The sequence below is a fragment of the Haliotis rufescens genome, unplaced genomic scaffold, assembly GCF_023055435.1.
Source record: "Haliotis rufescens isolate VD_foot unplaced genomic scaffold, xgHalRufe1.0.p SCAF_5, whole genome shotgun sequence".
Taxonomy (NCBI): Eukaryota; Metazoa; Mollusca; class Gastropoda; order Lepetellida; family Haliotidae; genus Haliotis; species Haliotis rufescens.
The window spans coordinates 57,753,103-57,776,427 of NW_025964223.1; the positions used below are offsets into that span (position 1 = coordinate 57,753,103).

The following is a 23,325-nucleotide window of genomic DNA, read 5'->3' on the forward strand; positions in this document are numbered from 1 at the left end:
CCCACATTGAAGCACGTGTTACACCTTGTGTCTCCTTTGGCAAGTGTCTTTGTCCGAAACATGCCCCATTTCACCCAGCCGTGAATGGGTACCCGGTAGAATGAGATGGGTATGTGATTTTTAACCTTCTAGGGCCTCACAGGCTGCTTGGGTTGTATAGTCCCAAGGGATCCATTGACTTGGGTAATAATGTAGCGCCTTGAGCATGGTTTAGCATCGGATTTGGCGCATTATAAATAAGCACATTACATTATTAAACATTGAGTGCTGCACACAAACATCAACTATAGATGTTTTAAGTATACACACAGAAGTAGGTAAAATAATGTATGATAGGTATCAGGTGAGGTGAAGTAGGGTTTAACGTCGCGTCCAAGATTATTGCACTTATATAAAGACGTGCGTGCGTGCGTGCGTGCGTCCACTGAGATACCATGCCGCAGTTAAACAAGAATATGCTGTTCAGACAAAATATACCCCACTGAGACATAGTTTACTCCGAGCCGATCATTCCTTGTTTTAGCCTCTTAATGCCGAGCGTCAGACAGGATAACAAATACAAGAAAAACGTCTTTTGGTATGACGCGGCTGGTGTTCGAACCCCGGACCTTCCGCTCTCCGGGTGGACGCTCAACCACTAGACCACTGGAGGGTCGACTTAAGATGTGACTATCTGTCAAGTTTATTTCTGTGTGCTTTGTTATCCATAACAGAAGCTGAGAATTGTACAATGAGTCATGTGACAGATTCGAAATAAACGTTTGTTTGATATCTGATATTTAAGCAACAACACGTTTTACTGGTAACATAAAACATGGTAAGCAGTAAGATGAAAGGAGCCAATGCATTATCGACTAGATGTCCATACAGCTACGTTTGTAATGAACCTTGTGCTTTATTCTGTGAAAGATGAAAGAGTTTTCACTGATGTTTTTTTGTTATCATATCAATTTCTTTACTACAGAACATCAAGTCAGTCTCGCTCCTCCCATGGTTCATCAGGTTATTATTTATCAAATATATACGAGCCTAGGATTGTACATGACAGATCATAAAACCCTTAACATGAAAGGGGGGGAGGTGAAATCGGGTTTAACGTCGTGTCCAAGATGAGTGTGTGTGTGTGTGCGTGCGTGCGTGTGTGCGTGCGTGCGTGCGTGCGTGCGTGCGTGCGTGCGTGAGTGTATGTGTGTGTGGCTGCTTATATTAGTCCGGACTGATGCCGATTTGTAGTGCTAGGCCACTGAGATACCATGCCGTTGTTTAACATGCATCGCCCTCTCAGACACAGGACACTGACACCGAGCCCACCAGTCCCACCCCTTTACGCCGAGCAGGATAACGACAAGAACCATTTAACAAATGTTATATTTGGGATAAAGCTCTCTTAGTAAAGTATAGATACTAGTACCTTTGGGGGTTCTGGTCCCATCCGGGATTCGAACCCACTTACACTTGTCAGAGGGGTACACAAAGTACGTGAACTAGACTAACAGGTGACTTTCATTTTTTGTTGAAGCCTCGGTGTCTGAGTGGGTTAGATCGTTGACTTTGTGTGCTGGCGATTAGGTGCCTCACTCTGGCAGTGTGGGTTCGAATCCCGGGTGCGACCCAACCCCCCAAAGTACTAGTATCTGTTCTTTACTAAGAAAGTGTTATCCCAAATATAACATTTGTTACATTTGACCACTTTCTAAATGGCATCGTGAGAATAAGTACAATCTTTTAACGTCTTTTGGTATGATGCGGCCGGGGATCGAACACCGGACCTTCCGCTCTCCTGGCGAACGAAGACATGAAAGAAGCGTAGAAGTAGCAAATACAGTTCGCATGACAACACTGTTGTCGTCTATCGCACTTGTTACAACGGATTGTCCCTCTGACATACACGTATAATACAATTATGTATCGCCATATCAGTCCCAGACATAATAGCTTACTAAACTGGCGGGGTAAAGAAAGTTTGATTTGAATGGATTGACTATGTCAAAACGCTACTTGTCGCCGCAAAACTGCAAACGTAAGGTTAAAACACACCGATGGTATGCGTCGGTGTCAAAAACATCACATTCGAGTAACCGTTTGTTTCATTTTTAGTCACTTTTAAACATGGATGTTTACTTTCTTGTGCCGGGCAGTTTATAACAGAGAACAAGACATTTTACCATCAACTGGACACGGTGACTGTCATTGTCCGTACGACCTACAATGTGCAGCACTGTGTCAAAGAATATTATTTAACTGCCTAAGTTTGACATACAATGACGTCTAATATATGTCCACTGGAAGACGTCCTATCCACAATGAAGGACCATCAGCATCTAAATTCGAGTTCAATTAAGATTTGACCTTCACTTTGTGTGAGTTCATTGGAGTATGAACCTTTATAGAATGAGGGCCAAACTGTATGAACATCCGAGCTTGCGACGAAGTTCATACAATGTTTGGCCCTCACTCTATGGAGGTTCATACTCCAATGAGCTCACACAAAGTGAAAGTCAATTCTTATAATTTTTTATCACATTTTCTTACCTCAAAGGATGTAGGCCAAGATCTAAACACAATTTTATTTAGTGCTGTGACTTCATGTTTACACTGACAGCCATACAACAACCAGCTATATCGCGGAGTAAAATAGTTCCTCAAAAAGAGAGGTGAAATGGGCGTATGGGTGCACAACTTGCTCTTCAGAAACATCTTACGCAGCACATGTGATCAAATCATAACCTTATTAGATGAGAAAGGTCTGTAAAGAACTACCTCAGTGAGGCAGTCATAATGACAGCGCGTCGTAATACATTTACATAAAGTACAAGACGTCAAAATGGCCGACACAATAAACGTGACGGGAGAGATTTCCGAAGTTGTTAATGAACCTGTGGCGGTTACATGTGTTAGGCATCATTGATCATTGAAAGGTGAATAAAGATGCGTCAAACAGACACTAAGGTAAATTCATAGATTGCTGGAGACGGCCAATGTCAGCCTAGGCCTAGGCACTAGTCGATACTACGATAGTTTAGATGTGCATTTCTTCGTTTGTTCATTAGGATAGGCCGCAGAGAGAATATTCGTGAACAATCATGCAGTCACGCTCTCTGACATTTCTCAATGTATACTGAAACGCTGAGACCAAGAATAAATGTTCTAAATGATCAGAAAGAACGATTATGTATGTTTTCGTGCTAGGGAATTCCCAGGGGTTTCCCCAGGAATGTGGAAGTAGTCCGTCAGTGTTAACGTCATTTCAAGAACACGATCTCGTGAAAAACGTATGAACGTCAAATTTGCCGACATGTGACCGACCTCTCGTCCAGTGAAAAGCCGTACATCGTGTAAACTTCAAATAACAAAAATATTACTAATTGTTTTACCTTTTGTTTCGTGAATCTAAAATAGCGGAAACACCTGAATGCAGAATAATTGTACGGTAATTGGTGTCTTTGAACATTGGAGGTAGTGATGTATACACAATCTCTATAGTGATTTATGGATGTGCGTTGATAGTCTGTTTGTAAATCTTCAGGGAACACTCCTGCAATGTTTATTGTACAGCAGAGAATATAATGGTGTGAGTTAATTATTGATCTATGTAAGGATCTGCCGGATAAAGTGAATGCGATAGAAAAACAGCGTTGTCACGTTTCTGTGTACAAGCCAATAAGCAGCAAATATCAACCCACCATATGTCGAACTCGGTTAAGTCAAGCTAGATTGTATCAACTCATGTTGTCATCAAATGATCAATCCCTCAACCCCGGTTGTCTCGAGATACTTGAACTTGAGCGCAACCCTTTGTGCCAAGCATAATCTTTATCAGTTCCTTTATCCCATAACTCCGGGTATATGAGAATATTGTTTACCTGAGACACCGTCTCAGGTAAACCTGTCTATATCAAAACTTGAGATGGATGGTGATACATATGGATTTTTTAAATTTGAACAAACGACCGGTGTACAAGTGAGCGCCCTGTTTCACTCGAGTCAATTCGGGTTGTTCCGCTAACTGCGTAATACCTTGTACACCAATGCAGTAAAGATATTGTATGGATTCACTGTAAACCGTGTAACGCAAAATCCCCTTACATGGAGACGACCGTTTTATGACAGGTTAAGAGAAATTAGGTATAGACTTTGATTTGACTGAGTGAGTTAGAATGGTTTCACGCCGCCTTTTGCAATATTCTAGCAATATCACACCAGAATGGGCTTCATTCCCATGTTGGGATTTGAACCCGGATCTTCGGCGTGACGAGCGAACGCTTTAACCACTAAGCTACCAAACCGCCCTTATTGGAAAACTAAAACAACGTGAACAGTTATATAAGAGACTCGACTGCCACCGGGCTGTGTTTTGCCACGTGATAGTAACGTGCAAGCAGCTAGTACCAGTATGGATTATGGGCTGAACAAAGACCCTCTGTATAGGCTCCCTACTATTAGTGGTAGCTCTGTTGCAATTGGACTGAAATGAGCCGAGTGCTGCGTACTTAACAACGATATTGTTGAAAAACGACGAAATGGATTTTCTCACAACAAAAACTGCAAGAATTGCTCGAACCGTATTATAAAACAAGGAAAGGAGATAAATATTTCATAACCGCAAAATCCGATATTGATATTTTTTACATTAAATATTTAACTGGGGAAGCGTTGGATGTTGACATGACCTGGCAGATTGTATCGTAGGTATTATGTGAAATAATAATACTTCACATCCACACAATATTCAAATTGGTTTATGTGGTAAGAGTAGTGCTGGCATTTCCATCGATATGAGGTAGTTGCCGTTATTACCGATTTACCGTTATGCAGAAACAGAGCAAATGTCTGTTGGTGTGTGCCATTCTCAGCCGCCATACCCATATCTTTATGAATGCCAAGAAAGCAGGAAGCCCATTGCGTTCTTTCGTTCAAGTTCATCTCAAAGTCTGCCTAAGATGATCCCTTGGTGACAGATATCTGCGATAAAGACGACAGAACGGTCTCTCTAATTATATGTATAGAACTAACAAAGAGGTCTGGGAGAGCTAATTGCATTGCGTCTGAGACAGAGACCTTCAGCAAAACTCCAGATGAATTCCAAACTGAATTAAGTCTACATAAAATAGAACAATTCCGTTTGTCTGAGAACTGCGTGCCGTCGATGAAAATGTCAAGTGTGAAATTAATCTGAGACATGGTAGCAGTAATTGCTTTGACGGGTCCTCTTCATCAACCTATGTTAAGCATTCGGAAACAAGCTTCCAAATTTCAGCTTTGGTGATGGTGTAATAAGCATAGCTTAACAAAGACGGCTCCAGAGCTAAAGTGATGTAAAGCACTATGTTGTCATTTCGCTTTCCATCGTTGGCGTAACTGCATCATATACATGCGAACGGGTGACAATGTTGGCATAGCCATATGGAAGCGAGATGTTCATATGTAGACTGGAATTTTAACTCTTTAATTATAATGTATTGTTACAAATAGGTGACATTACGTAAACGGTAAAATTGACGATGAGCCCAAACCATGTTTCATTCGAAATAACTCGAGTTTGTGAAGCGTGAAGTGGTGGGAACCGTGAATTACAGTGTTTGATTATACTGAGGAAGAGCACGCCATATGCTCGTCATGATATATCCTGCCACAGCACCGGGCACAACATTAACTTCACATCCTGGAGCCGAGTTTGTTATTTTGTATTACATTCGATAAAAAAAAATAGCAGATCGTATATTTGTGTTGGTGTCTAAACATTGTACGCCGCACCAAGTTAGATTACCTATATTCGTGCACTCTGGCATCCCTTTTATGTCCCGCTATGTGGCAATAAATCAAATAATGCCATGTTATGCGACACTTTGCCACACCCTGCCACGCCCTTCCACATCATGCTACACGATGACATGATACAAAAAGCATACCAAGTCTTACTTTCACTCTTTGACAACATTTCATTGACGTATTGCTGATATGTTCACGTTTCGTTCAAAGTGCACGATATAGACACCGATAGGTTATAAGCATACACACCTGAACACCAATGATCTGCTCGCAAGTAATTCTAAGATTCTAAGATTCCAATTTTAAGATTTTAAGTTTTATGTATCCCAATTTGTCCTTCAGTACATTTACACGCCCACGGCACATTAAATGATGATTCAGTTTGTTTCTGACTGAAATGTATAATTTATTAGATTTGCAAAAAATACTATTTTCATCAATTTAATGTTTTGAAACTGTTACCGCCATATTTATCACACACAATCCTGCTTCAGGAAAAGGCTGACATCGGCGAGGTGATGTTGTCCCTGTGCTATCTACCAACTGCTGGAAGACTGACGCTCACGGTTGTCAAGGCGAGAAACCTGAAGGCAATGGATATCACTGGTTCCTCCGGTAAGACCACACAGCTGCTCTGCTCAACAGTAATCGAATATCAGCTGCACAGTCGACATCATTGGATAATTAGTTCTTGTAACAATAATACTGTCGTGGCGAAATTTGGAACCTAAAGTACACACATGAATAGATATTGATATTTTCTGAAACAATGCAGTCGGGATTTTTTACGTTGAGGTGTGTTTCAATAGAAGTGAGCCGCAGCTGAAAATTCATGGTGTATGTTCAGCTTAAAGATAAGGTGTAATGCAAATATCCTTCGAGACAAACCTTTTTATGATAAGAGTTCTTAGGGGACAATTGTGTCTCTGATCTCATTACATTATTTTTGTGTCTCACGTGAAAGATGTTAATGTTTTCTTTGATAAATCATTTAGAAATGCATGGTAAAGACGCGGTGTTTCGTGTTTGACAGCTCAGGAATGTTTCTCTGAATATGAAACATTTCACTCTAGGAGTGAGATAAAATAGGGTTTAACGACGCGTCAAAGATTATTGCATGTACATAGCGACGTGTGTCTGTTTGTGTGTGTGTGTGTGTGTGTGTGTGTGTGTGTGTGTGTGTGTGTGTGTGTGTGTGTGTCTGTGTGTGTGTCTGCGTGTGTGTGTCTGTGTGTGTGTTGCTGCTTGTACTACCCCGATCTAATATCGAGTCTATAGTTCTAGACCACTGAGATACCATGCCTCAGTTTAATAGGAATACCCCATTCAGACACAGTACACTGACCCCGAGCCGACCATTCATTGTTTGGACCCTAAAAACCGAGTGCCGAGCAGGGCAGCCATTCACTATAGGAACACACATGCGAAAAATGCAATGCTATAAACACTGGATAAGGCAGTAGGTGCATAGTACACATCTGCGTTGGAAATAGTAGAGTAGTGTCACCGCCTGAAGTAAGCTCATTTGTTTAAAACCGCGTAATATTTGTGTTATCGCGTAGAGCATATGAAAGAAAAATCATATCTGTTAATCAATCCAGTGTTGACGCTACACCCGTGTATTAGGAATGTTGTAGTATATGATATGTATCACGAGTGAGGTGGGCTTAATGCCCGTTTATAAAATAGTGTCAGCATAATGTTGGGAAAAGAGCTGAAGTCTTAGATGTTTGATTACCGCTTTAAGGACAATATGGTAAAGTGTTGACAAACCAAGGTTCAAAATCACAGCGAATCTGGGATTGGAATCCACAATCATAAGACCTTAGCACTCCTTGGGGCAGGGACGGGACACAGTGAATTACTGGGTCTTAGGCAACTGTGCCATTCATGTTCCCCGTTGTCTCGTGAAGTGAATAACAATCGGCCTCTTCTCTGCTGCTGACACTACAATGCATGTTTATTATTTCAGACCCTTACGTTAAGGTGTCCCTGATGTGTCAAGGCAAAAGAATCAAGAAGAAGAAAACCTCCGTTCAGAAGAATACTCTTCACCCAGTATTTAACGAGGCTCTTGTGTTTGACGTCCCCCAGGAAAGTGTAGAGGACGTGTATCTTATTGTCAAGGTTGTGGACTATGACAGGTGGGCCAAAGAGAGATTTGTATTTTTAAAGAACATGGTGTATTCGCTATTACCATGGGGACTTTTCTCTACAAAATAAATTATTTAATGATCCTAGAAAACATGACACCAAAGAATAGGTTGAGCGGAAAGGTAATAATTCAGTCTCTTATTGAATTGCAGCCCATTAACATTCTCCTCATTATGTAAGAATCGATCGAATATCGTATTTATGTCTACTTTTAATCGACATAGCTAAATAAGTAAATAATGTATAATATGACAATTGAAAAGGCGAGGCCCTATATTTCAGAACCATATTACTCCGGTATTGCTTTATACATGATTGGATGTGTGACATTTTTCAATAATGACACATAACGCATACAATTAACAACAGTAAATATAAATTAAAAAATCCATTTGGTCAGGGTAGGGCCTGGAAAGGGCTGAAATTGGATACTGGTATATTATTCCTTCAATGGTGGTATTTAAATAGGAAATATATTCAGCCAGTCTTTTCCCATAAAGTAGACAAAAATATTGTCTCTGAAATGAACATACGTCACAGAAAAACAGTTGCTAAATTATCTTAAAAAAATATAATGAAAAAGAGCACTGAGACACTCTTCATTTTTTGCACTGAAACTACAGTAATCTAGAATTGTCCACTATTATAGACTTTCATGGGCTGTTTTGGATATATTTGTTTCAGGGTCTGTATTTCAGACTACCCATAAAGGTCTACGGTTATTTCTTACTAACTTACTCTTACCTGTTGTCTTCGGGCAAAAACCAAAGGCTGAATCCAAGCATTTGGCAAGGAAAAGATTATGTTCGTGACAAGAATGTCACAACACCGAATCAGAATTCCTAATTCTCTTGTTAGTGAACAGTTTGCGGAGTAGGTAAACAAATGTGACATGAATGGTTGTGGCAGGCGTCAGTAAGGGGAGTTAGTTCTTAGTTAATTTAAACACACTCTGCAATAATTAAATAATTGATAAACACAATATGCACAACTATTGAAGTAAATATTTTATCTACGAATTCTTAGTCTTTTTCATACCAACGCTTTAATGTAGCTATATATTGTTTAACAGAATCGGGAGTGATGAGCTGATGGGGAGTGTTGCTCTTGGACCCAAGTACAACGGCCTCGGGCGCGACCACTGGTACGAGATGCTAGAGAACCCCCGCAAACCCGTGGCCCAGTGGTATCCCCTGCAGGAACACCTCCCTGCTCCTTCCAGCATGACCCCCAACGGCAAGTGCTGTCTACGCCAACGCCAATCAACGGAAGACTCTAATGACGGAAGCAGCGTGATGTGAGCAGTCAGCCAATCAGAGCCTTTGTTTCACTTCACTTTGCGCCATGTTCGCATGACAACCAATCGTACGGTTGCAGGTTGCAGGTACCAGCCAATGAGTATCGAGATGGCAGAGGAAGTCACACGTTCATCTGGCGATGATAACGTTGTGGGGATGCGGTTCAGGACGGTTGGGATTTTGAAACGTGCCAGTTTCTGCATGAGCGATCAGCATGCCAAAAGGGCCTGAGAACCATGGATGGACTTTCAAGAAGATCCGTTTTGCATTAATACTTTCTTTGTAAAGGTATATTTGTTTGTTTGGTATACACTATATAGTATGTGTTCATTCATTAACAGTAGCTGTTCTAGATAATTGTGCTTTTGGATTAAGTATATTTTTAATCATTTCCCTGATATATCAAACGTTAACTGTCCTTAACCACATACAGAACACCTTAGCTACTTATCTTATCATACCGATACACCGGTATCATTTCTGTAATCTGTTCATATTTAAAATACATTTCTGATGAGTGTATTAAATGACAAATAGACGTTCTGAATTGAGTTTATTCCATTACAGGTATTTAAGAAAAATATGCACATTCCAAAACATGTGACTGTTCCATACATTCTCGGTGAAAAACGAACTGGTGTATTATTCAGTATCTTTAACATTTCGATTATTTTCGAAATTTTCTTAATAATGTTTGCATTTTCTTTGCAAGTTTTTTTACTAATAGCCTTGTTGTTGTATGAGTTATCCAAACCGTAAGCATATGAAGATTAGCTGTGGAATTATAACAAATGCCCTTTGAGTATAAACTGAAATAAACCATTTCTCTACTACAGAAAACTGACATTTTGCTTCGAGCATATGGATTCTTCCACAGTAGTATCATATTACGTATTTTTGTATGAGTGAAACGTACAAGAGAATATGTAGGCATTATTGAAAACGGACTTTTCAGAACAACATTAATATATTATTAAAGGTAAATAGAATGTCTATTAGAAGTGAGGTTAGAAATACCAATAAGGTCAGTTATTCATGAATATATTATTATGTTAAAATAGTCATTTTCAATTCTGTGGAGCTTTATGCGTATTTGATAAATTTCAAAGATGTTGTAAGAGTATTATTATGTCATATATCCAAAGTGTACTTGTGCTATACACATGCAAGAATTGCCCAAGAGGCATGATATTATGAGTATAGAATTCGAAACATCCTAATAAGGTCGTACGAAGGTCACAATGATCATTCGCTTGTTTGTTGAAAATCATTTGATTTATTGTTGATTAATATTAGATTATATATATGTATGAATTATTAGTCGTGCAGTATTCTGAACCAATGAAATGTGTGAATTTAAATTCAAAGTAATATATATTTTTCAACATGTGACCTTCGGCAGAGTTGGTTATGGTTATCGTCAACACATTCCGTGTTAGTTTTATATTTTGAATACGTATTTTACACTTTTACATACTATTACCGTTTCTATACACGTGACCTTTTGCTATGTTTGTTAATGTTCGTAAATTGCACATGTGTACTTTCATATATTATAACCATATATACATTCTCAAGGCTTGCTCATCAAGTTATTTGACTCTTTACGGATTGCAGATTATTACTTTACAAACAACGTCTTTACTAATGATTGAAACCCTTTCCGTTGCAATTGGCACATTTTGTCGTCTCAAGTTGTAAAAGCTGTCACAGAATATCAAGCTTTCTGTGTTCCTTGGCAAGCATTGAATACCATATCATCATTGTGATAATCCTTTCATATCGTTGTAATAATCCTTTCAGTCGGGACGATCTACCATCAGTGTCTATAACATATTAGTCATACATGAATACTTGACATCGACAAAGGCACTTGAAACATTATATGATATACGAGGGGTGTTCATTAAAGATTTCCCCTAAACTACTTAGGGTTATCATATTTGGTTGAAATTGCACATGTGTAATGATACATGTATCTGTGGGTTATGTCTGAATTTGCAGCACCGAACTATTAATCGTACCACTTTTACAGGTGTTATAATCGAGTAGGGTGTGACAATGGAGCCAGTAGAATACCGAGCAGTGATTAGTTTTTATATTTGAAAGGTCGCACACCAAAAGAAACTTTCGATGAAATGAAAGCAACTTATGGGGAAGATGCCCCATCATATGACGTTGTTAAACACTGGCATCACCAGTTCAAGTGTGGTCGGACATCTGTGGAAACAGCTGCCATTCCTGGTCGCCCCCATTCAGCCATTAATGAGGACACTACTAGTGGAGACCGCCATTTTGGCAGACCGACGTATAACTGTTCGCCAGTTAGCACAAGATGTCAAGATCAGTGTAGGGTCTGTGGAAAAAATCATCCATGACAATTTGAACATGCATAAGGTGTCTGCACGATGGATTCTCAGGTTGCTCACACCTTTCCAAAAGCAGGAACGAGTCAATTGCTCAAAGGATCTTTTGGACATGTGCAAAAAAAACAGGCAAACATTTTTGACAGACTTATCAAACAGGATGAAACATTGGTCCATCACTATGATCCTGAGACTAAAGTTCAGTCGATGCAATGGAAGCATGTGGAGTTACCAACCCCAAAGAAGGCACGTGTCCAACCCTCTGCAGGCAAGGTCATGCTCACGGTGTTTTGGGACCAGCACGGAGTAGTGATGATGGATTTCTTGGCAAAGGGTACCACAATTACAGGAGCTTATTATGCTTCACTGCTGCGGAAATTGCGGGACGCTATCAAGCTTAAGAGGCGTGGCATGCTGACCAAGGGTGTCCGTCTCCTGCAAGACAATGCTCAAGTACACAACTCTCATGCTGCCCAGACAGAAGCGCGGTCCTGTGGTTATGAAATCCTTCCACATCCTCCTTACTCTCCTGACCTTGCACCATCTGACTTCCACCTCTTTCCAACCATGAAGTCATTTTTTAACGGAAAACGTTTCACAGATGATGAAACACTGATTTCTGAAGTCAAGTTCTGGTTTGAGACGCAAAATGAGGGCTTTTACAAGCGAGGTCTCCATAGTTGCATAAAACGATGGGAGAAATGTGGTTCCTATGTGGAGAAAGACTAATACCTATGCCAAGTTTCATTCCACTAGGTCCATCGGAAGTGGGTCAGGGGGAATTTTTAATGAACACCCCTCGTAGCTGTACTGAGGAATTTTGAGTAAAAGTAAAAGTAAAAGAAATTTCCATTTTCACTTCAATTGCAATAATTTTCATTGATAAGAGGTAGATGCATACATATAATGGACAATTAAGCAACCTTTTTAAAATAAAATTAACAAAATATTCAAGATCAAATAACAGGAGGAGGAAGCAAAGATGTGTTATTTTCTGAAAGACACGGTGAAAAGATATATTTTATCTCGTTACATGTGTAAACTGCACATTTTTAAATCGTGTTCGTGCTGACGAGGCCTCAAATAACATAACCATTATATGTGAGCATTACATTAATATTGGACCAAAGAACCTGGTATAAGTGACATATCAAATAATGCCACATATAAGGCCAGTATGTTAACTGAGGAAGGAATCTGCCCAAACCATGCATCAGTACTATCATTTTTTAGCTTGCTCTAAAACTATTCCTCCTTTGTATGGAAAAACTTCATTCCTTGATCCATTTGGTCATTTGTCACAAAAAGTGGTGATCATTGATGTAGTTAAATCACCATCTTGAAGGGTTTGAGAAACCAAATGTCATCTGAAGGTTACTTAGAAAACAATATGCGAAATGTTGGACTTCAACATTGATAACAGCTATTTAAGAATTGGGATAAGACATTTAGGCAACAAGTAGGCATTCCCTGGGACATCAAATCAATTGTGATCCCCGCCTTGCTGATTTGTTTCTGTTTGAATAACAATAGGAATTTCTATTCGAATTCAGCCAAGGGGTTTCACTGACGCTGCAGGTATATGTTTCATATGTAATAGATGTATGCATAAAGATTCAGAGTCCACAAGACTGTATGGCAGGAGGGGTACCTTCATGTCAAAGCAAATTCCAGCAGCTCAAGATGTCTACATTTCACAACTGTTGAGGTACCATCAAGCATACTCTTTCTACGAAGACTTCAAAGAGCGTCATACGACTCTTGCTCAAAAGTTGTTTGATCGGGGTGACAACATTCAAAGCCTCAGTGAGACACGTGGAGACCATTTACATATCTGACACATCAGTGACCGAAAGTGTGTCCAGTGTAATTCCCTATGTTGACTTATACCAGCTGTGCTCGTGTTTGTACGGGTGAACACTTAAATGTCCTTGGCATGCGTCTGTGACGTCTGTGACTTGGCATGCGTCTGTGACGTCTGTGACTTGGCATGCGTCTGTGACGTCTGTGACTTGGCATGCGTCTGTGACGGGTGCCACGGAGGAGCAGATACGCTCACCTTTTCGCGAACACCTGGTATCATCACTAATTGACAGTGATGCATAAACATATACATATGACATAGTCGGAATCGTACAACGGACTCTGTTTTTAGCAGATGTGTTTTGTGTTAATAAAATGGTTTTGTAGCTTTTATTTAAGATCCAATTTCCCAACAGGTTTTCTGTAATTATGAGTGCACTCTATAATATTAAAGCTTTAATTCAAACAATTGAACATATCCGTGAAGGAATATACAATCTTGACGCTTCGTGCAATCAATATGTGTGCTGTCGCGAAAATCTAACACAAATGATAAATCCATGTGATATGTGATCACCATTATTGAGAAACGTCGTTTCCATAACAATGGAATGACATGGAATGCCATCAGTGAGTAACAAACGTAACAGACATGGGGCGTGAGAAAACAGCATATTGATTTCTTTCATCTTGGTCCTTCTAAATATCTGGCAAAAAACATACAGCTACAGAATTCTACAAAACACATAATGGGCTAAAAACAGTCGATAAAATCGATTATTGTATTGATCTATTTTGCACAGCAGCGCTTCAGGCCTCAGTGATCGCAGATTGTTATCACAGCGGGGACAATCATTGAAATATCACCCAGGAAAATAAATTATGTAATGTGTTATACTTCGTTAATCCTGACGATTCATCAGCTATTCTTCACTAGAATCAATAGTTTGGTGACCCGTAAAGATCCGGGTAGAAAACAGGTCTTCAGCAACCCATACTTGTCGTAACTGGCCACGAACGGGAACGGGCTGGTCAGGGATCGCTGACGTGGTTAATGCAGATCGATGCTCATGTCTATCACTGGATTGTCTGGTCCAGACTCTTTTATTTACAAACCGCCGTCATATAGCTGTAATACTGCTGAGTGCGGCGTTAAACAACAAACAAACAAACAATAGTTTGGTGCATAATCCTAAATACTAGAAGCGCCCGTAAAATCAAATACCATCACATTTGTTTACGACCATAAAGGATACTGTTTGTATCAATCTTAAAGTTCACGATTATCCTACTTACATAGATACCTGGTCACTGTATATGTGGGCATTCCGAATACATCTGTTCATATTTTGTTTCAAATGATATAAATTTGTGGATGCATATATTATCTGAATTTCATGAAAAGCGTGCAAGTCATTGTTCATACCTGTTATAAGTTGTCAAGTGGTTGTCTGTTGCTTCTTGATTTCAACCATGTTTGTGACTTCAAGCTTAAGCAAGAACGTGATCTGACGGTGCTTGATACTCTTTCTCTGTGATTAAATAGTTTTGCCAAAACACTGTGTTTGTACGTTTATTGAATGTGTTTACAATACATAGATAGTTCGATGTAACAGTATTTCGGTTATATCCCGGCGTGTCAGCTTCTATGAAACCACGAACCTATATGGTGCTGGTTGACCAAGATAAAACATCTGGATTGGAATTCGAACCCATGGCAAATGGTTTGTTTGTTGTTTAACGCCGCACTCAGCAAATATTCCAGCTGTATGACGGCTGCCTGTAAATAATCGATTCTGGACCACACAATTCAGTGATTGACACCATGAGCATCGATCTACGCAACTGGGATACGGTGACATGTGTCTGCCAAGTCAGCGAGTTTGACCATCCGATCCCTTTAGCCTTTTACGACAAGCATTGTCGCCTTTTACGGCAAGCATGGGTTGCTGAAGACCTATTCTTCCCCGAATCTTCACGGGTCCCATGGCAAATGGGTTCTGAGCACAACTCAGCAAATTACGGTGTCTTATTACTTGCCCGTGAAGAGAGCACCCGTTTAATAAACATACAGCTGTATTACACATTGTGTAATACCAAAACGCGTGCTTATGTGCTCTCGGAACACTTTTCACGAACAAATATTGAAAGCTCTCATCGTCCCTTGGCTTATTCAACGGCATTGCGTGTGGAGATGATAGATCACTGAGGGCACAGCAACCTTGTTGCTAGGCTGACGTCACATGGCAAATTACGTCATCTGGTATTGTGACGTGATTGTAAGCTTTGAGGTGCAAGGCCCCGTTCCACAAGACGATCGTACCATGGAGCAACGCCAGTCGTAAGTCTATGTTAAAGTATGAGAGTTGTGATAAACTTAGCGCTACGATAATTTTGTAGAACTAAGAACTGAATTCTAAAGATGGACCGTTGTATGGTATTAAATTCATACGTTTCAACTTTTGACGTGTTTGAAGTATTGTTCTGTTAAACTCAATTGGATTATGCTGTGGACCGTGTAGGTGTCTGCCTATTCACACTCAACAGAATACAGTATGCTTTCGCTCGTCAGATACCAGAACTATTCACTCGTTTCATAAAGTTGGTATTACACGGGAGCTCGTTTAGTATTCTATATTTAGACCATAGTGCCATCCGTGGTTAATTTTTCTTAACTTACGTTAGTCGATCTGAGTAGACTTCGAGACCCAATGCCATTTACAAGAGTGAAATAGATAGGCCCAACTGTGAACAATATGTCAGTTGTATTACGGGCAGACAGCTTATTGTATATTTTGTGGGCTGAAAGATGACGCAGGTTAAAACTTTAAAGATTTCAACTTTTATCCAATGAACACGACTGACTTCAAAATCGAGGCAAACCTTGGACCAACGTCGAGTGGATCCTGAAACAACAAGGGGTGGAACTTTAATGCTAGTCGTTACAAAATAATCCTGTGTCAGACTGCTAACTGTGTCGTAGAGAAAGAAACACGCCGCAGTAACGAATTTAAAAAAGTCCAATGCGTCGATGTGGCGTGTTTCTTTCTCAACGACACAGTCATGGCATGTGGTCTTGTGTCGCCTGTCATCTTATCACCAGAATGTGCTTTGCCGAGTTGCGTCCCTTAGTCGCGCAATAATGCTATGATAATAGGTTCGAATCACAGATGCAGTCTTATAATTATTGTGGCAGAGAGGGGACATCGCTTTCTCGTGTGTTTGTGTGTGTGTTTGTGTGTGTGTGTGTGTGTGTGTGTGTGTGTGTGTGTGTGTGTGTGAGAGAGAGAGAGAGAGAGAGAGAGAGAGACTCACTGTCTGTGTATATACACTCTTCACAAAAAGAAACGCACAGGTAGATTTTAGTAAATGTATTGTACCTACAGTCGATATATATAATTTAATATCATAGATACAAATATGAAATTTTGGAGCTCGATAGTTACATTGTGTCGTGGTACAAAGGCATTGAAAACTGTTCATTATAATGTCACATAAGGCCACAAGGTTGCACTGAACTCAGTATCTCGTGTGACCGATCCGGGGAGCAATCACGGCTCTGCATCTCCTCGGCACTGACTGGATAAGTGTACGAATTCTGTCCTGCGGAAATCTGCGCCATTCTGCTTGTAACGTGTTGGCCAGTTTGGGGAGGGTCTGCGGCGTGTTCTGACGTTGACGTACACGTCGATCGAGTTCATCCCAGAGGTGTTCGATTTGGTAGAGATCTGGAGATCTCAACAGCCAGGACACAAGCGGTTTGCGGTGGAGCGTTGTCCTGTTGAAACAGCTCCCTCTGGCGGTCAATGATTGGAAGAAGGGGAGGTTGAAAAATTTGATTCATGTAGCGAACCACAACCAAGTCAGATCTCGTGGTGTAGGATATCCTCCTCAAACCAGGGATGCGTCCTGCAGTCTCCGTAGCTGTGGCATTGCGATGACGTAGGTGGAACAGTCGAATGTAGCGATCCTGTGCAGGGGTAACTCTTGGTCGGCCGGTTCTCGGCCGGTCTGCATTGGAATTGAACTGTGTGTATCGGTCGCAAAGGCGGGAAATGGTGCTGTTGTGGACGTTGAAGTGGCGTGCCACAGAATACTGCGATTCCCCTCTTTGGATACGTCCTATGACGATGTTCCGATCGGCAGTGCTTAATCTCGGCATTTTCGAACTTGAAATGTTGACATTTTAATGACAAATTATTGGTTTATGCTTGCCTTTTTATAGCCACTACCTAGAGTTACGAATGCCATAACTTGCACGTGCATTTTGCTTTACTGTTTTCCTCCATGACATTTTTTAACAAGTATGAAACCAATGCCGTTTAAGACATTGCAAATCGACAATGGCTGCGTTTTGACGCATCGTATGTCGAATATATTCCAATAACTTATATTTATATACCGGATTTTTTGTGTAGTCAGGTTGAATTAATAACATACTACCTTTTTTAAAGAGTGTATATGCTAGGCATTTTCAATGCTCACATCAGAACGCACAATTGATAAAAACCACACCGTTTAGTAGATGGAGAATTGTTGCATAACTATGAATATTCCTGCTTGAACAAAGAGCCTACACCATAATCGGATATCTAGTCTCATTTGGTGGAAAAGACGGCTTAACGTCTATATTTTACAAGCACATTAGCACTGAATTTAATTTCCGAAGACAGCTTGATTTAAAGGAATTATAAGAAATTAGTTTTTTTTAATAATATGTACAACGCATTCCATTTCTATTATCCAAGGAATGAGGTTACGGGTTATTGACGCTCTCAAAAGTCGTATATGTGATTTAAGGCAAAGACACATATCTAATCGATCCGTATATTTAAGGGAAATATAACAGTTTACATGTATAATTTTTATGTGAATAATTCACATGCTACGTAATAAATATAATTGTCATTCCTAAATGGGACGAACACGTATTCGGCGTCAATATAACTCTGTTGACCGACAAAATAATAATTTAGACAATGCAACAATACAAACAGGGTCTGATAATACTGACAATTATTTGTCGATGTATAATCTATATGTAATTAATTATTTGGTCCAGTTCAATATATATTTTAAAGATTTCATTTTTATGATTGAAGGAAGAATATGGTGGTATTATGATTAAACTGAAAATATGATAAGTAAAAAACATTCACAAGTATCCCTGACCAAGTTTAAACATGGAGAGATATAAGTAATATCGTCCTACACAACGCATTTGTGACGTGGTGGTAGGCTAATAACTCAACTAATAACTAATAACTCCCATAAAAGGGGCTCTTAGATATCGTACAAAATCGCGAATAATCCGCGGATATTCTGTGGGTTTTGTGCGAAATAAAGTAAATGTAACAGACCTTTCGTTGTTGTGTATTTAAATCTTTTGTAATTGTCGTCAATATATTTACTACAAAGTAAACACGTGCGTGTATGCAAAGGAACCGAGTAAGCATTCTATCTATATGTAACAAATGTATCTCTACTACAAAACGTTGAACAGTTCAAGGTTTTATAGGCAAATTAGCGGTGAAAAATATGGGAATGAATCACTCAATATCAATAAAAACCTTTTTAATGTACGGTATTGTGGTATTTCTCGCTCTATCGCATTTCTCGCTTACTCGTATCATTCTATCGCTTTATCGCTTTCTCGTCTCGTGGTATCGCGTTCTCGTCTCGTGGTATCGCTTTTCTCGTCGATGGGTGCTTCCTAAAACCTGTAAACTTAGCTTTTTGTACACAGTTTAGACTTTCGTCTATATTTGGTCGTGTCGGAAACATACACACGAACCAAAAACAAATGCACATTCATATGAATACATCTGACATCTTTCAAAATGAATACCATGCTTTGGTCATTTCCTGAATAATTCATTTTGAAAAGGCTTAAAAAGAGGAATGGTAATATCAACTACGAAAAGGGATTAGTTTACAACATAAAATAAGTATGACAGGACGGCCTGTCTTGCGCTTGGGCATGGCTTCATCGCCGTGAAAAGACACCCCTTTAGTACCTGGATGCAGTTGGTCCACTGATGATAAACAAGTGAAAATGACTGATAATCATAAATGACAATGGAATAACATTTGAATAAAATATTGTGAACTCTACCCAGCTTTCTTTCTTGTTACATGGGTGATACCATTTTACTTAAGGGTACAGGGTACTAAATACTGATGCAACCAGCCATAACGAGTGTTGTTTTAACGGGTCTGCGTTTTGGCAGGTCTACGTTTTGGGAAGATACCGACAGCAGCAACTCTCAAAAGTTTCTATAAACACCAAGACCAGCATATCAATTATAAGTTTTTACCTCCATTTTGAAATAACTGACTACAAGCCAACTCTGGCCATGTTGACCTTATTAGCAAAGCCCAAGCCGGGTTCAGGAAAAAGTATTCAACAACTGGTAATATATGTGTACAATAATAAAAGAATGTATTGTGTTTTTGTTGATTTTGGTAAGGCCTTAGATACGGTTTGACGTTATGGCCTATGGTACCAAAGATTCAAAGTAATATCACTGGAAAATGCTTTAGTGTTATCAATAAGAAGTAGCAACTGACTGTCACCTTAAACTGTTTGACCATATTGTTCAACCTATAGTTGGGTATGGATCTGAAGTCTAAGTGTCGGAGTGGGGTATTCATGATAAACTGCGGCATAGTATCTCAGTGAGCTAGCACTATAAACCGGCATTTGTCCGGACTAGTACACACACACACACACACACACACACACACACACACACACACACACACACACGTGCGTGCGTGCGTGCGTGCGTGCACGTCGCTATATAAGTGCAATAATCTTGGACGCGACTTTAAACCCAATTTCACCTCACCTCGAAAATACTGCCATACTGGAACGTGTTCATTTAAGATATTGGAAATATATTCTGAAAGTTACGCGAACTACCTATGATTCAATGGTGTACAGGGAGTTTGGGAGATACCCATTAAACATTCATGTTTAGTTAAGAACACGTTTCATTTTTGTGTACTTTAGTTCTAAAAGAAACCAAATTATCAGGTATAATGTACGAACCTGTTGAAACTACAGAATGCCTACTTTGAGTTAAGTTTCCACTTGTAAATGAAATCCAACTTATTTTATAAAGTACAGGTCTGAATCCCATTTGGCTGTCTCAGGCTTTCCCCAGTGTTCAATAAGTAAAGGCTAACGTCAAAACTGTCCTTATAGATCAATTCCAACAATGTTGGAAGATAAGTGCAGTTAATTCCCCAAAGTTGGTTGGTTTGTTGTTTAACGCCGAGTCTGGACCAGACAATCCAGCGATTGATATCATGAGCATCGATCTTCGCAATATGGGATCGATGACATGCATCAACCAAGTCAGCGAGCCTGACCACCCGATCCCGTTAGTCGCCTTTTACGACAAGCATAGTCGCGTTTTACGGCAAGTATGGGTTGCTGAAAAGCTATTCTATCCCGGATCTTCACGGGTCTAATTCCCCAAAGGACAATATTATAATTTGTATAAAGATATACCCTCAAGAGAAGACCATTCATTGTATTAACCTCAAACATTACGCATTTGGCCAACTAAAACCCGAACCACCGACTCAGAATAGAAACTGGTAGATGGTATAACCTCAATAGGGAAGATAGGCTTTGCTATCTCTGAAAACTTAAAGTTGCTGATGAAATTCAGTTTATACTAGAATGCCATGAATTGGATCATTTAAGACATAAATATCTCCCATAATATTATTGCAAATATCCGAATACTGAAATTTTGTTTCACTGATGACTCGTTGTCATAAATCTCTTCTCTTACGACCATGTATGTAAAATGTAGACTGCCAATGCTCCACTAGCTATTGTTTCATGACTTTGTATATATGTCTCGTTTGTCAACTTTTCAATTTCACCACCATTATTCACAAGAAATAAACTTCTTCTTCTTCGTCGTCCATGCTGCTTGTTCTGAAGAGACCGGGAACCCAGGTGTATCATCGATTTCTCACGCTCGCCGTCAGGATCGGCGGCGTTGCTCGAACAATAGATTCACTAAATAAATCTTCATCTGTAATTCCCAATTTACACGTGTCAACGGCAGTCACATGACAACACTTCAGTTTGTTGCTGCAGATGTGTATATAGTAATCAGCTTGCGCCTTTGATGATGGTGTGTCTTTATTGGGCTCAATTGGATACTGGCATATTATTAGACAGCATCCTGGCTTTGATGTATTTGCGGCAATCGTATGGGGTCAGTGAATTGTGTGTGAAGTGAGTTGAAAGTTTAAAGATAAGCAAGAGTGGGTGTTATGTTTTATTTGAGCTTTTCGAATTATCGGGGGACTTTTATACTTAATTTAGATACTTGGGACTCCCTAATGAGTTCGATACTACCGGTAATTTTACACATCCAGTTCAACAAATCCAAGTATAAATGATGATAAATAGGAAGGAGGAAAGTGAGTACGAGTCAACCGTGAATTCGACACATCAAAGTTTGACACAACGAGGTTGTAAAGCGAGAATGCGAGCATAATGGGGCCCCTCTGACATCCCCTACTTTAGTGATCCATTCATGAAGTTATTTTTCCTTTTACGCCCAATGAAATCTGTTTCGTCGGATAATCAAGACTGGTTATTCTCTGGCGCTGACGTTTTGCGGCTACAGGGTATAAATGAAAGGCCAAGCTAGTTATTACATGGCAACATCAGTCAATGTGACAATAATTACATTTAACACAAAAACCGACTGAATGGTGCAACCGTGCAGTATGGATTTGAACCCTCAGCCAAACAAACACAACTGCAATTGTGTCAACCAGAAAAGATGGGAATGTGCTAATTTTACGAGTTGTCTCCCTTAGACCATAAACTCGAAGCACTTGCTCAGGGTGTGCTGTTTTGCTTGTCTCGATCCCAGCAGATCTGGTTTCAGAGGTAGATTTGATAATGTGAGTTATCGTGACCTTTGCCTATTTCGGCCGCCTTATTGTCCGTAGACAAGGTTTCTATGTTCATTTCAGCTGAAGTCAGTGCCTGCTGACAGTATCGAATGACGCGTCGCAACAGATGGTGAGGCGTTATCAAATTTACTGACAAACTAACAGGGCAGCTGCGATATTGATTACGAGGTTACCGCGACTGAACAGAAAGTCTGCATGTCTATGTTAGCATATAAATTATAGAACATTGTACACGAGTGGTACGAGTTTTAATACTTTACGGGAAAGCCCACTCTAAAAACAGCCGATCTCATTCAGGCACGACTTCGTGTTTTAATCGGGATGGAAGAGATAATAAAGACTCCTGGTCCATACAGGATCCCAATGCTTGTCGTTATACCCAACTGTTTGTTTGTTTGTTGTTTAACGCCGCACTCAGCAATATTCCAGCTATATGACGGCGGGCTGTAAAATAATCGAGTCTGGACCAGACAATCCAGTGATTGATATCATGAGCACCAATCCACGCAATTGGGATCGATGACATGTATCAACCAAGTCAGCTAGCCTGACCACCCGATCCTGTTAGTTGCCTATTACGACAAGCATAGTCGCCTTTTACCGCAAGTATGGGTTGCTGAAGACCTATTCTACCCCGGAATCTTCACGGGTCTTATACCCAACTGATGTGAATCGGAAGGACATACCATTTATCATCCCAAACTGGCTTCCACAGGAGATATGGCTTGGATGAGATCAAGCGATATCTACACTGTAGATATCGCTGCAATGAATTACATCACAATGCTTTGCAGACCATTGTGACATCACTGGTTACCGTGGCGTCACAATCAAATGACATTACTAATGGCTCTGCTACTGAAGCTGTTAGCAGTACTTATTACACGGAAGACACTGCTAATTACTGTCTACAAATTGAAAAAGTTGGAAGAATGATGTTGGATGATAAATAAAATCTCACCCTCGTGTCTTTTAACATC

The 23,325-nt window shown here is 39.9% G+C and overlaps 1 protein-coding gene across 1 annotated transcript in view; it reads left to right on the forward strand.

Annotated features, from left to right (window-relative positions):
- Positions 1 to 11,223, forward strand: part of LOC124123608 (synaptotagmin-9-like) — a 71,039-nt gene extending 59,816 nt beyond the window's left edge. The window contains exons 3-5 of the mRNA XM_046486816.2: positions 6,264 to 6,384; positions 7,742 to 7,913; positions 8,996 to 11,223. Coding sequence (XP_046342772.1) covers positions 6,264 to 6,384; positions 7,742 to 7,913; positions 8,996 to 9,224 — 522 coding nt within the window. The 3' untranslated portion in view covers positions 9,225 to 11,223. The remainder of the gene's footprint in view (positions 1 to 6,263; positions 6,385 to 7,741; positions 7,914 to 8,995) is intronic.
- Positions 11,224 to 23,325: the final 12,102 nt, after the last annotated feature.